The 14198-nt window shown below is 49.0% G+C and overlaps 1 protein-coding gene across 1 annotated transcript; it reads right to left on the reverse strand.

Moving 5' to 3' along the window:
- Positions 1 to 328: 328 nt before the first annotated feature.
- SLCO4A1 (solute carrier organic anion transporter family member 4A1) lies at positions 329 to 13323 on the reverse strand. Its single transcript, XM_066330877.1, has 11 exons — positions 12074 to 13323; positions 10739 to 10829; positions 9728 to 9849; positions 9337 to 9448; positions 4904 to 5058; positions 4028 to 4223; positions 3293 to 3458; positions 2528 to 2700; positions 2091 to 2155; positions 1427 to 1575; positions 329 to 623 (listed from the first exon to the last, which is right to left on the reverse strand). Exons 1-11 carry the CDS (start codon positions 12912 to 12914, stop codon positions 474 to 476), a joined length of 2220 nt encoding a protein of 739 aa, XP_066186974.1. The 5' UTR covers positions 12915 to 13323; the 3' UTR covers positions 329 to 473.
- Between the last annotated feature and the right edge of the window lie 875 nt (positions 13324 to 14198).

The raw sequence follows: 14198 nt of genomic DNA on the forward strand, positions 1-14198 counted from the left end.
CAGCTGACCCCTTTGCAGAGCAGACTGCAGGACAGCAGTGCTCCTCCCAGGCTTGGGAAGTCCCAACAGGAGTTTTGCTACAGTTGGCTTTACAATTGAGATATTCAATACAGTTGACCCAGATCCTCTGGTGGTTTAAACCCCACATGCTCCATTGGAGTTACCAGTGATTACTTTCACGAGTGGAGAACATGGTCCTGGCTTGTCACAGACACAGAATAAAGCTACAGTAGCCCTTTCTTTAAATAAAATTAAATAACTGCACATGGCACCAGCGCACAACTTTAATGTGCTTCTGCTGTTAAGAAAATAGCAAAGCACACCAGTGGTTAATTAAATTATTTATCTCCAACTAAAAAAAAGGAATAAAAATTTTAAATATTACTGTTGATTTAAAAACCCCTTTGTGAGACTGCATCATGTCTTCTTGTGGTACTTCTGAGGCTGAGAAAGTCCCTTACACGTGGACAGTGCTATAAATCCTCTTCAGGTGGCAGTGAAGGCTTGTGCTCCTGGAGGTCACTGGGGCCATTTTCAGATGCACCCAAGCTGCCTGGGGCTGACTCCGGGGCTGGGGGTTTGTAGAGTAAACAGGCCACTATAAAGAAGGTTGTCCCAAGAACCTGCAGCCGTGGAGACACCCCATTACTGTCTGCTCCCCGCAAAACCAGGTGCCCACCCCACATCTCTGCTGACCAAACTTTGGAGAGGAGATGTCGGCCAGACTGGGAAGCAGAACAGCACATGGAGCCAGAGGGGGTAAAAACCTGAATTTAGCCATCCCTATAGCAATTTGGGAAAGTTAGGAATAAATATAGGAATTTGGAAAAGTTCAGCCCCACACAGACACCTGGAGTACAGTGCTGCATGAGCCTACACTGCTTCAGCCTTTTGCTGGAAGGCTTTTGAAAACCTCTTTATCACAGCAGCTGCTAAACACTACTGTCCAGGCAAGTGCTTGTTTGGGAGCAGTTAAAATGATGGTTTTCTGCTAATAAATAAAACCCACAGCTCTAAGATCTCTTATTTTCTAGCAGTGACTGGGGAATGGTTATTTACAGCCTGCCCACAATGCTATCCCCTACTCTCACTAATACACTGCACTTAGATATTTTACTCCATTTCTAGCAAAAATCACTTTAGTTGCTGTTGGAAGGAGGTATTTCACACGGTGCAAAGGAAGCTGTAAGCCTGGAAAATAATGGGAATTTAACAGAATGATGGTGTCTGGAGCACCATTACCTGATGAGAAGTAAACGGGGCTTCTGCCTTCCCTGAGAAATTTCCTGTGTGAAAATTTAATTTTGCCTGGGGGTGGGCCAGATCAGGGCAGCCCAACTTTGTAAAATTCCTTCCCAGAGCAAAACGTTGTGTCCTAAAGACTCAGGCTGTTTTATCAGGCAGTGGAGTTTAGCAGCAGCCTCACCTTGTAGACCAGTCCAGCGACGAGGGTGTAGCGGCTCATGGCTGAGTTCTGGTAAACGTAGCAGGAGCCCTGCTCACCACACTGGTCCTGCCAGAGCAGGCAGGATTTATCAATCATGGATCCAAAGGCAATGGGGCCAGGGATGCCTCCTGTGGGCAGAGAGACGGCACCTTCAGTCTGGGCAGCACTTACACACCAGTCCTTGCAGAGAAGCACCAGCCTCTGCTGATATCATGATTAAGAGAACTCATCCTGCAGCATCCAGAGCCACCAGGTACTAAAAATGTGCTGAATTTCAAGATTTGAGAGTCCATCAGGTCTTCTGGCCATCCTCATCTACATGTTGCACAAGAGCCAAAAGACACTCACAGGAACTTCACCACCTCTGCTCCTTTTCCTTAAAATAAGGACACATGGGCAGGACACTGAACCTCTGTCACCTGTGACGTGTTACAGAACCCTCCATTCAGTTTACAAATCACATGCAAAGGGAATTAGGTTGTTTTGGATGACATCCAATGAAAGAAACATCCTCCTTTTCAGCAGTGTGTGTCCTGCTCCCTTCTTTTCCAACCCAGTGTGTTTTATTCACACTGTGACAGTTGACACACGCCTCCCAGAACCACCAGACCATCCTGGTGTGCAAATTCCCTCTGCTCCATACCTAGTGTTCGTACCACAATCCACTGGATGCCGAGTGCAAAGGACCTTTGTCTGTCAGAGACACACCTGGGGAAAAATGTTTAAAATTGTTCAAAAATGCTGCCAGGCTGCACCTCCCTGCTTCACAACTCCAGGTCCTCGAGTCCAGCACACCTGGGACCTCCATCCCCTCAGGAGATTTAGGATCACCCCAGTGCAATGTCCCTCCACCCCTGCTGTAAATGTGTGCATTCCATATCAGAGGGCAAAGCCTCCAATGCTGAAATTTCCCTTCCCACCTTGACTGGGACAGGAATTAGTCCTGCTGTCTCCAGGCTGCCACTAACTCAGTGGTTCCCACCCCGTTTGTGCCATGCCTGATCCAGCAGGATAAAGCAAAGAGGAGGATAGTGAGGCTTCTTGCAGTGCTGGCAGAGGACAAGGCCATCCTGTGCTTACCTCAGAGTGGCAGTCAGGGCAGGAATGCTGCTCAGGAAGGTGAAGAGGATGACCACGAACATGAAGCACAGGAGCAAGGGCTTTTTGGCACAGGAGGAGGTGCATTTCCCTGCCTCTGCTGTGCCAGGGCCAGGCAGGAGGGCTTTGTCAACACAGCTACACTCGTGGTAGACCTGGGAAAGAAAGGCTGGTGGGGGCTCTGCTGATGAGAGCGTGGTGACAGTCAAAGTTTTAACAAGAGCTTCAGGGAGGGCAGAAAGCAGCTGGTTAAACTCCCAGAATGAAGTGGAAATCAAGCTGCATTTTTGATACACCTCTGTTTCCAAACAGGTCAGTTAAGCAAGGGAAATCAACTCTGCCAGGCAGCTGAGTGTCACCTCTACCCTTCCTAAGCCTTCGCCTGACTCCAGGAGCACCTGCTGGAAGGATGAGGAGGTGCATCATGTTCATTCAAGACCCAAAATGAGCACTAGGACAGAAATCAGGTGCTTTACCAAGCTCCCTGCCTGCCTGAGTGATTCTCCATGGATTTCAGCACAGTTTGACCCAGAATGAGGCAAAGATGATTGGATCCAAGGAGAGAAGCAAAGCAGGGTGGCCTCAGAGTACCTTGTGCCTTCATCTCATGTGGTACCTGAGAGCATCCACCCTGCCCCGGCTGATTTTACACTGATTTGCAGCAAAGCTCAAACCTTTTGCAGAGCTAGCCAAATCCCTCCAGAGATGTGCCACCACCCTGTTCATCCACAGTGCTTTCTGACCTACCTTCTTGCCGTTCCTGAGGTTTTCAGACACCCTTCTGCAGCCAGCGTGGCAGGGGGAGTAGTACATGATGTCATCAGTGCCACAGACAGGGCTGTAGTTCTCCTGCAAGCAGCCACACTGGGCATTGCAGGCTGCTGTCAGGTTGAGCTGCCCACCTGGCAAAGCACTGAGGGAAACACAGGAGCAGTCAGTGAGCAGCATTTGACAGGAGGAAATGGGGAGAGGAAGGGACAGTGGGAGTTGTGATGGATCTCCAAGGACCATAAAGCCAGGCTTGGGAATGCTTTCATCCCACCAAATTTTAACCATGCCCTGCAGCTGTCTGTCCCACAGCCACCAAGGGACTTTAAGTGACCAGCTCTTAGGGTGACACTTCCATTCACAGAGGAGACTCCCACTTTTGCTCCAGTTTATCCAGTTTTTGGGCAGAGATGGGGGCTGCTGCAAAGGCAGCTGAAGAGTGGAGCACCTCCAGTGCTGGTGCTGCTGATCTTCCCTCCCTGAGTAACTAGGGAGTCTCTTCCATAACCTCCACCTCACTGCAAAACTGAGGACATCTATTTTCTGTGTCTCACCCTCAGTAACTGCCTGTAAGATTGACCAGACACCAACTTGCACCCCCAACACATCCACACATGACTGCCACCAGCACTGTGGGTTTGAGTTATCCTTCTGTTCTGACCAGAGCCCCTCAGGACAGACAGACAGACAGACAGACAGGGTGGCTGTTGTTACCTTCCATCATACATCTGGGTTACTCCTGCCATGGGCATGTTGGGGCAGTGGATAAAAAAAACGAATATGGCCAGCAGACTGGACACAGTGCAAAGCAAACACAACTTGATGATTCCTGAGCAGCGCAGTTTGAATTTATTCACGAGGAATCCTCCCAGGAATGTGCCTCCCCCTCCGGCTGGCACGACCAGATAACCTGAGAAAGAAGAGGGAAAAAATCCCACAAGTGAGTTTAGAAATGTCAGCAACAAGTTTTCAGGTTTGAATACATTAATTGCAGTGTATTTTGCATATAAATGTTTGTTTTGTGGCTTGTTTTCTGTGTGGCTTTTTGGTGGGAGTTCAGTGGATGTTCCTCTGGTTGGTGATCCTCTCTAACAGTTCAGATAATGGGGCATGAGCCTATAATGCAGCTTTTCCTACCCAGAGATCTTAAAACTGACTCTTTGAGGAGCACATCATGAGTGCAGATGCTTGTTGGACATCATTCCTTGGTCTTTGTTATGGGACTTAAGTGAGGATCCTCCCAGTTTCTGGATGCTGACAAATTATTCTCCCCCAGCTCTGCCATCCCTCCTCAGAGGAAACATTTAGCCAATGTTTCCTGGTGATGCACTAGCAGGAATTACAATTATTTTGCCTTCCTCTAGAGGGTAACAGATGGCTACAGAAGTGACACATTTCCTCCTGATGTCACTAGATGCAGCTCTGGAAATGCACTAGGTGTAGGTGTGCTGATAGGAAACGATCCTATCCAACAGCTGAAGAGGATAACCAGTCCATAATTAAACTGCAAAGCATCTGTCTCCATTCTAAGCGAGCTAAAAGTGCTCTTCTGTTTGTTGGGAAAACATGGCAAAAACGTGGGTTCCTTACCAAAAAAGGTGGCAGCTTCAGAGGCACTTAAACTAAACTGAGACTCCAGGAATTTGGGTCCAAATGTGGACATCCCAGCAATGAGGGTCGCTTCAGTTGCTCCTGCTAAGCAGAGGAAGATGAAGGTGGGGTTCTTCAGAAGTAGCAGCACTGACCTGGGAAGGATGAATATATTGGAATTGAATCACTGATTTTAGGCACATCTTGATTTCAGGTCTTCCAAGTCAGAAGGATCACAGGTAAGATGAGGCAGCATCCCCATCATCCTGCAACCCTCTGAAAGGAAAAACACCAAAAGGAAGCTTATTGGGGTTTGAAAGAGCTTTTCCAGTCAGTGACACAGAGAGTGTATGAGTGGTGTAACTCACACTAAGGGCACTCACGACTTCTACATGGATGAATTCAGCAGTAATTTTCCAAAATTTAGGGTCAGGCTGAGCGCTTTCTCTTTTTAAATGGGATAATACTGAGAAGATGTTACTCCTCACCAAATCTCCATCACTTCAAGGTTTTATTAGTGCCTGTTGGCAGATATCTTGGGACTCCTGACTCAACCAAGAGCAAACTTGTGCTATATCTTCACACACACACGTTACTTGTGCAGCCACACTCTCAGAACAATAACAACCTCTGATAACCATGGATGTTTTGTAACTCAAGGGAAATACCAAGCAAGCCTTTCTGTATGGGGGAAACACCTCCAAGACACCTGAAAAACAGAAAGCAATCTTTCTGCCACAATCTAAGCCCAGTTCTACTTGAAGCTTAACGTATAGATTGAGTAACTCCATTTTATTTCGACCCACTGGGATTTAGGAGAGAGCTGCAGATATGCCTGAAAAATTGCCATGTGTCATTTATATGCAGATCCAGCAACAATTCCATCCCTGAGATGCAGAAAGGCCCTTGGGCACAGAGAATGGTCTCAATTATCTCTCACTACCTCGGATATTGGACTAAGAGGACTGACTTTGCTTTGCAGGGGATGTTGTGTAACGAGCTCCAAATTCTGCCCCATGACTCCCCCCGAGCCAAGTTCAGACCAGTGCCATGAGTTACCCTATTTCTGGGATGGGCACAAATCCTGTAAGAGCGAGGCCATGGGATGCTCAGTGAGCAGAAAGGCACAGCCACCACCTCCTGCTCTGGTGGACATGTGAGATCAGAGAAAACCTGCCTTGGTTCAAGCCAGGGAGAGACGTGCTGAGGCTCAGAGTCAGCTTTACTCACACCAAGTGGAGAATTTCATTACATCAAAAGAACAAAGAAGCTGAAAGACAGAAATACCACACATTCCTACACTTTGATTACAGGGGGCTTTACACTGCCTAGCTCTTGGGATTAGTTCAATGTACTGTTTTATTCTCCAGATCTTTTCAACTGTGCTTAATTTGGAAGCATAAAGCCTACAATTTTAGTCAGAAAACTCTTGTAGATCTTGTGGCTGAGGCAAAAAATGGACAGTGCCTTCATCTTTTTACAGAGGAGTTGCTCCTTGGCACTAGTGTGACTGTGCCTTCTGCCCAAAGTTACAGGCTGGATTAGCAAGTAAAAAAATGCAAATTAACTCCTTTCAGCACTAAGAATAAGGATTTACTCACTTAATTTAATCTATGTGGAGACAGAAGATGTAGTTGTGAGGAGCTATGGCACATAAAACCTTACCAAAGACAACACAAACCTTTTTATTACATCAGTAGGACTTCAAACACACCCAGAAATCACCTAACTCTTGGCAGTGCTCAGCAGCCAAAGGGATTTCAGGAGGCCCAACACTGCACAGAAAAGAATCCCACCACCTAAAAAAGGCTTTACTGATATGGGCACATACAGGAACTCTTTCCCACATAATGGTTCTCTGAGTAGGTTGGGACCAACTTCATGATCAGAGCCTGCTCCTCTGAGGAACACTGGCATGCCCAGGACCCCCCAGACTGCACCAGAGTACAGACACAAGCTAATGAGTCATTAATCAATGGATATTTATACAATTTTACAGTGTGTGAATGAGGGCTTTTCCAGTACAAAACAACACCCACTGTCACCAGCACCAGGGGAACAGAGGGCACCACGTGCACCCCACAGGAACAGAAACCAACCTCCCTTTGCAATGGGGGGAAGCTGCAGAAAAGCCATGAAATGAAACCAAGTCCCACCCTGCACCTAATCCAGGAGTGGTCAGTGAAACATTGACCACAGCTCCTCGTGCTGGAGAGCAAAGCTTGCCAGGCCAGGGAGGGATCCTCACAAACTCCACCCTGCAGCTTGTAGGGACAAAACCTCCTCTTGGTACAGCTCTATGTGCCCTCCCTTTGAGCCTCTCTTCTCTGACAGGAGGGGTTACTCCATGAGAGCAATCATATGGAAAAAGAGAAAGGCAAATGCTGTTTTATCAGGCCTTTTCAACCCAAGAGTTAAGACAGAAGTGTCTCCAGGGCAGAGGATTAGGCTGTATGGGCTGCATTCCTGTAAGCTCCTGCTCTCAGGCAGCACTGTGAATGCAGCAATTCATTAACCTCACTTAGAAAGGACCTGATGGCATGGAACAGGATTTTCTTTCATCACTATTTCTGCTTATCTTTCTGAGGCTGTTACTGCCCACACTGTGAGAAAATGTGTGGCACAGTATCCCTTACTAACACAAAAGGAACAGTGAGTGTCCTTTGGCCTCACCCTCCAGCCTGGTCCACGTGTCCTCAAGAGCTGCCTGCACAGATGGGATCTCCTCTTTAATGCAAGTTTCCAGAGCAGAAAGCCTTGAAGGCACTTCCCTTTTATTAATCAAAACCAGGGACCACAGAAGTCTGTTGGGTTCCTGCTGTCAAACCACACTGCACTGGTCTGAATTGTCTGATACAAGTAACATCCTTTGGGTATTTGTTATTCAGAAATGAGATGTGAAAAGATGCTCCTGGAGGAGGATTGTTTCTATTCCTGCTGTCAGACAGCAGAAACAGTGGGAGCTTTGTTCCAGACAAGCAAGAAAAGCATCAACCCCTGAATTTCATCCCTCTCTGCTGCCCCATTTGTGTTGGTTTTAGCCACAGCCTTATCGTTATTTAAATGCAGGTTATGAATTCAATTTCCGCGAGGAGAACAAGCCACGACCTCGGAAAATGGCACCCAGTCAAGAATGCCATTTAATAACAGCACTGAAATCTGTTCAATGTAATATTCTTCATAAAACTGCCTTAACCCCTGGTAAACTTCCTACAAAGTCTCCAAGAATTTCAGATGGGTGTGAGTCGTGTTGACACAACACAGCTCGACTGGTGCTGAAAATTCCTGTTCTGAGCACCTGCTCCCATCCTCCTCTGCCAGCACAACAAAGACCACAACTAAAGCTCAGAAGGGATTGTTGGCAGCAGCCTGGGATTTGCCTTTGCAGGGAGCAGCCATCACAAATGGACAAAATCTCCTCCCTAAAAAAAAAGGAAGATCCCCTTATTGACTGCATGCTGCAAAGGGAATCAATATCCAGGTATCTCTGCAACATCCAGAGCCTCCATGCCAGCTAACCTCAAGCAATAAAAAAAGTAGCACCTCTCCCCCTGCCTCCCATTTAAATGCAGCTCAACACAACAACAACAACAACAAATAATAAAATATTTCAAAAATCCATAAAAAAATTCTGTGGTTAAAAGACCACATTTTATTTTGGCCCCTGCTTTGTTCCCATCAGAGAGCTGAGCAGCAGCTCAGGATTAAGCAAGTTGCTGTGTCACTCCCTTGCTGGAGAGATAAGAAGTATAAAACATAAAAAGGTGGCTGAAAGATGTGAAGGCAAAAGAAAAAAAAAAGAAACCAAGAAAAAAAGAGGAAGGGAACTGAAAGTTACAGTGTGGTATATCTTGTTCCCTGGGTTTGGAATGGAGCTGTGAGAATCACAGGGCCTGTTTCATCTCGTTTCTCATTAAAAATGACAAAACAGGGATCTAACACAAGTAAAAATAGAGGAAAGGAATAAAGCCCCGAGGGGCTGGGGAGGAGGAGCTGCTGGAAACACGCAATTGGGCCAGGTGAGGCCAGGCAGAAGCAGACAGGCAGAAATAATGCTGCTGGGGAGAGGGAGAGAGCTGGAAATGCCTGGGCATCTCCCATCTCCTAAAGCTTGGCATCAAGCCACTCTCAGCAAAACTCAGATGTGTGTGGCACAGGACTGCAGGTGGACACAAGCTTCTGAAAACCCAGATGGGACTGGCCACTTGTCCCCTGCTGCCCCATGGGATCCCCAGCACCAGTTCTAGTTCAGCCTCTAGCCAAGAGCTCCCAGACCCCGACAGGACCAGGTACTTTGACATCTTCTCTGCAAGGAAGTGTCACTGCTTGAATATTTGAGCTGGCAGGGCTGAAAAGAAGCTCAATTTGAGCTCATTACTCTCTCTCCCCTCTGTGGAGGGCTCCCTAACCTCTGCATGGGGTGGTTTTCTCACCGAGGCAGATCCTTCACTGTTTTCCCAAAATCTGGATCCGATGCTTTCTTGTGGCTCCCGTCCTTCAGCTGATGAGCCTCTGACACCCTCATAACGATGTAGCGCTGGGACCCTGAAAAGGAGAGGCAAAGGGAACGAGGAATGAGGATGTGGATGCCCCTGAAGCCATGGATTTGCAGGGGAGAAAAAACCCAATATGACATCCTCCTCCCTCCACCAACAGCTGCGAGGGAGAAGCAGCAACAGAGGCAGATGGGAAGCCAGAGGGGTGAAATCCATTTAGGAATCACAACCCAAACACGGGCAGCTCTTCCTTTGCTTCCACTACACACGTGCATGAGGATGGAAGCCCCAAGGCAAGCAGGAGCCCAGCACAGCCCCAGCCCCGTACCTGGGAGGCGCTGGGGGTAGCCCAGGATGGGGATGGAGATGAGGAGGGAGGCGGCTCCAGCCCCCAGGAAGCCGATCCACCAGGCCCCCACCCACAGCGTGTTCTCGGGGGCGATGTCGATCCTGCAGGGAGAGAAGCCCAAGGGACACAGGGGACACAGGAGGTGGTTGGTTGGTGACGGAGCGGGGCAGCTCCGTGTGCCTCTCCCTGAGGATGGCAGGGGACAGGGGTGACAGCCAAGGTGACCTGATGGGGATGCCATGGCCACAATCCCTCCTCCCTCACCAGAGCACGACACTTCACAAGCCCAGGAAATCGCACCATTTCCTTCTCATTTCATCTCAGGTTTGCACATTCACCTCACCCCTTTTCAGCTGTGCTTTGAGGGTGGCTAGATCCTTGTTCCACCCCAACAACACTCTTTGCAAGAAAACCGGTGGAAATAACCCATTTCTTCCCCTGGAAACCCATTTCCCTTTCTTAATCCATTCATCAGGTCTAGTAAATGGTGTCCTTGCCTGTGGCAGGGGTGGGAACTAGATGATCATTAAGGTCCCTTCCAACCCAAAGCATTCTGTGATTCTATGATCTAGCAAAGAGCTTGTAAGGAAACAAGAATAAATTATGAATATTACAAATCTTACAAAGCAAGGAGGGACTAAGCATCCTGGTGGGATGACTGGGAGGGTGAGCAGCACTGCTGGGAGCACTACCTCATCAGGGAACTCATTCAAAAAATTCACCTGCTGCTCACAGCTTCATTAGCACAGGCAGTGCAGCGTGAGGAAGGATTTAAGCTGACAGGTTTGTCAGCAATTTCCCTCCAGCAGCAGCACTAATGCAAACCACCCTTCCAGCCTCCCCACCTGCAGACACACCACCCAACACCCCAGGCACACTTCCACCCAGCCACCAGCTCGTTGCTCCAGATCATTGTTCTTATTTTTTTCTACCCCAAAGGAAACACAGAGCAGAAAGGGAAAGGAACAAGATTTTTTTTTAACGACTTACTCTCTGCCAATTTCAGTATAAATATTTAGAAACATTCCTCCTACCAGATAACCCGCTGCAGGCCCAAGGATTGCAGCAGTGTAGAAAACAGCTGAAAGGGAAAACAAGTTGCCTTAGACAACCAGCAGCACGTCAGCCAGGGATCCCCAACCCGATTCCCTCCTGGATGCAGGATGCTCAGCCCCTGGCTGCCTCACAACCCTCTCCCTAAACCACCAAGACACAAACCTGGATCTTTCCAACAAGTTTTCCTCTCAGGGAAGCTTTTGCATCCAACCTGGGGAGTTTTATAGTATTGGGCAGACAAAATTGCTTCAGAAATAAACCATCTTTAGCAGGGATGCAGCTGATCTCACTGCCACAGCAATGAGAAGTAGGATTCCTTCCCTACTGACAACACAAAATGTCTACACTAAACACAGCACCACTGGCACTTATTTCAGTTTGCTGTTTAAAGCAGGACACATGGAAAAACTTGCTGATGATGGCCTTGTGATCTCCTTCCCACGCTACACAGCCTTCTGATACAGCGTGGGCAGACTGATACATTCTGAAATTGCTAAAAGATCACCCTTTTGGCACTTTGACCAACAGGACTGTAAGTGTTTGGCAGCTGCTGAGTGGCCAGTGATACAGTAGGGTGAGCTGAGCCTCTTCTCTTGGCTGTGCTTTGCACCAGCAGTTCTGAGCCAGCCCAGTGACCATCCCTGCTGTGCTGAGGCCTGAAGTGACGGCAACCTAAAGACTTAGATATAACTGATGATGATAAAACACTGGGGCAGGCTGCCCAGACAGGTGGTGGATGCTCCATCCCTTGAAACATTCAAGGTCAGATTGGATGGGTCTCTGAGCTACCTGATCAAGTTGAAGATGGACTAGATGATTTTTTTAGGTGGACTAGATGACTTCTCAGTGGACTAGATGACTTTTAAAGGTCCTTTTGCACCCAAACCATGCTGTGATTCTAAATCCCCTTGCACGGATGGGGGTATGGCCCCACGGCTGTCTGCCAGAGATGCTAATGCCACATGGGCTGGCCCCATGCCAGGAGCAGGAGGCACTGCCCATCTACAAGGGGAGTCTCAGTTGGGTGTTTTTCCTCCCTCATCTACCAGCTGAGAGAGGAAAAACACCCAACTGGGCTCACAATTTTCCTCTTGGCCAACACCTGCCACATCCCTCTGATCTCCACCTCGCCCCTCAGCAGGAACAAAGGGCCGAGCAGTGTTGGGAGAGGTGTTCCCAGTGTGTGCTGGCCAAGGCAGAGGGACCACCATCTCTTCCCTCACCACCTCGCTTTTGAAGGGCTGGAGGTGCCCCTTCAGCCCCACTCACCAATGTACACAGGCGAGTAGTTGGTCTTGACGTTTTCATCTAAGTAGGTGACGCCGAGCGTGTAGAGCGGCGTGGCTCCCATGCCGTGCAGGAACTGCCCCAGCATGAAGACAAACCTGTAGCCCGAGAGGCTGGAGGCAGCCTGGGAGCAGGGCAGGCTCTGGTTGCCCCCGCAGACGCCCACCTGCGCCGCCGAGCGCGCCTCGTAGCGCCCCGTGGTGAAGTGGGGCAGGGCGAAGAGCAGCGAGCCCAAGCCCATGACCAGCACGCCCCAGCCCAGCCAGCGGGGCTTGTGGCCGTTCCCCCCGAAGTAGCTGACGAAGGTCAGGCAGACGCAGGCGGCGATGTCGTAGGAGCTGGCGATCAGCCCGCTCTGGTAACTGCGCAGGTCGAAGCGGCGCTCGATGGAGGTGATGACGGTGTTGATGAAGCCGTTCACCGTCATGCCCTGTAGGAAGGAGGCCACGCAGAGGAAGAACAAGACCCCCTTGGATGTGTTGCAGAGCTGCAAGCAGCCGGGGGTGAATCCTCCCCAGCCGCAGGCCAGCTCCTCGGCCTCGGCAGACACGTATTTAATCCCTTCTTGGAGCCGCATCTCCTCCTCGGCCGGGGTGGGCGTGCAGAGGGGCTGGGCACAGGAGTCAGAGGGGCTGGGAGCCCCCGAGGATGTGATGCCGTTGCTCAGGGGGGTGTGATGATGCTCATTGCTGCAGCCATCCCTCCCGCACACCGCAGCCGGCGGCCGGGCGGCCTCGCCGGGACGAGGCGATGGGCAGGAGAAGTCGAGGGGCTGAGTGAAACAAAAGCCATTTTCTCTGGTGGAGTTCTGGGGCATTGCCATGAACGGGAATGAGGAGTCCAGCGGCAGATTGAGGCGGGCTGGTGGCCAGGGTGGCTCTGTGGGGCAGCGAGGACCAGACTGTGCAGGAGGTGCAATTTCCAGCACTCACTTCAGCAGGGAGACGGTGAAGGTCTGAGCCAAGACCATTCTGATCTGTGCAAAGAGAATTTTTACATGCCTTTATATAAAACCATGCTCAAAACCCCTCAAATATTCTTCTTTTTTTCTTTTTTTCTTTTTTTTTTTAAAGTATAATCATTTCACTGTGCAGTTCCCGTGGTCATGTGCCTTCCACCATGGGATGTGTTGGTACCTCAGGTGTCAGGGCACTACTGGCATTACAGAAAAGAACAAAACATTCAAGAGCCGTAAAAAAAAAAAGCATCTCTAAGGCACCACTGACTGAAGCCCCTTACCTGGTGAGATCCCCACAACCTCCATCCCCCTTCTTCCCCCTGCAGAAAACAGCCCACACATCTACAAGTTTCCCACTGCTAGAAGTCCTTTGGTCTCTCTTTCACACTCTGCCAATAACAGTTTATAATTATCCTGAAAAGTTTCCACAGTCAGATTGATTTTATTCCAAGCCCTCAGATCTGTTTACAACTATTCAGTAAAATCCTTTCTATAACTAATTAGACTACATGCCATTTCAGAGCAGGCTGGAGGGCAGAGGCAGCTGACTCTAACCTGATTACCGATGCAGACTGCCTTTTTTCACCCTGCTCCTGTGCATTGCAGCACCTGACCGTGCCAGCAGCCGACAGTATTTTTCCTTAAATGCCTTGGCTGAACTATAAATGATGAAAATAATAAGGTTCTCCCTTGAATACTGGCCTTAAATATGCAACAAATGCTAGGCAAGAACTGTTTTATTAGAGAGCATCCTCAAAGCATCCCGTAATTCCCAATAATTTTGCCAACGTCTGTTCGAGGGGTTCCCACAAAAATGTTTCCCCTGAGACGGCAGCCTCATCATCAGCATGGCAGAGGGGAAAAGGGCGGTTTTTTCCCTGATAAAATGACCTATGTTCAGATGGCAGCCTTTGGTGAAGACTTCAGTACTTATCTGTGTGTTGATGTAAAAAAAAGACTGACAATTGCTAAGTAAATGTGTTTCTCTGCACCAGCAGGTCTTGCAGGCACTGGGGCAGGAGGACTGGGCAGAAAGTGATGCTCAGAGCAGCACCAAGGTGCTGCTCCCAGAATGGCAGAGGACATCCCAAACGTGATACCAAATCTTAAACATTCTTGTCCGTTAGTGTTACAACACATCTGGTCCTT

Source organism: Sylvia atricapilla, chromosome 16, assembly GCF_009819655.1.
Source record: "Sylvia atricapilla isolate bSylAtr1 chromosome 16, bSylAtr1.pri, whole genome shotgun sequence".
NCBI lineage: Eukaryota > Metazoa > Chordata > Aves > Passeriformes > Sylviidae > Sylvia > Sylvia atricapilla.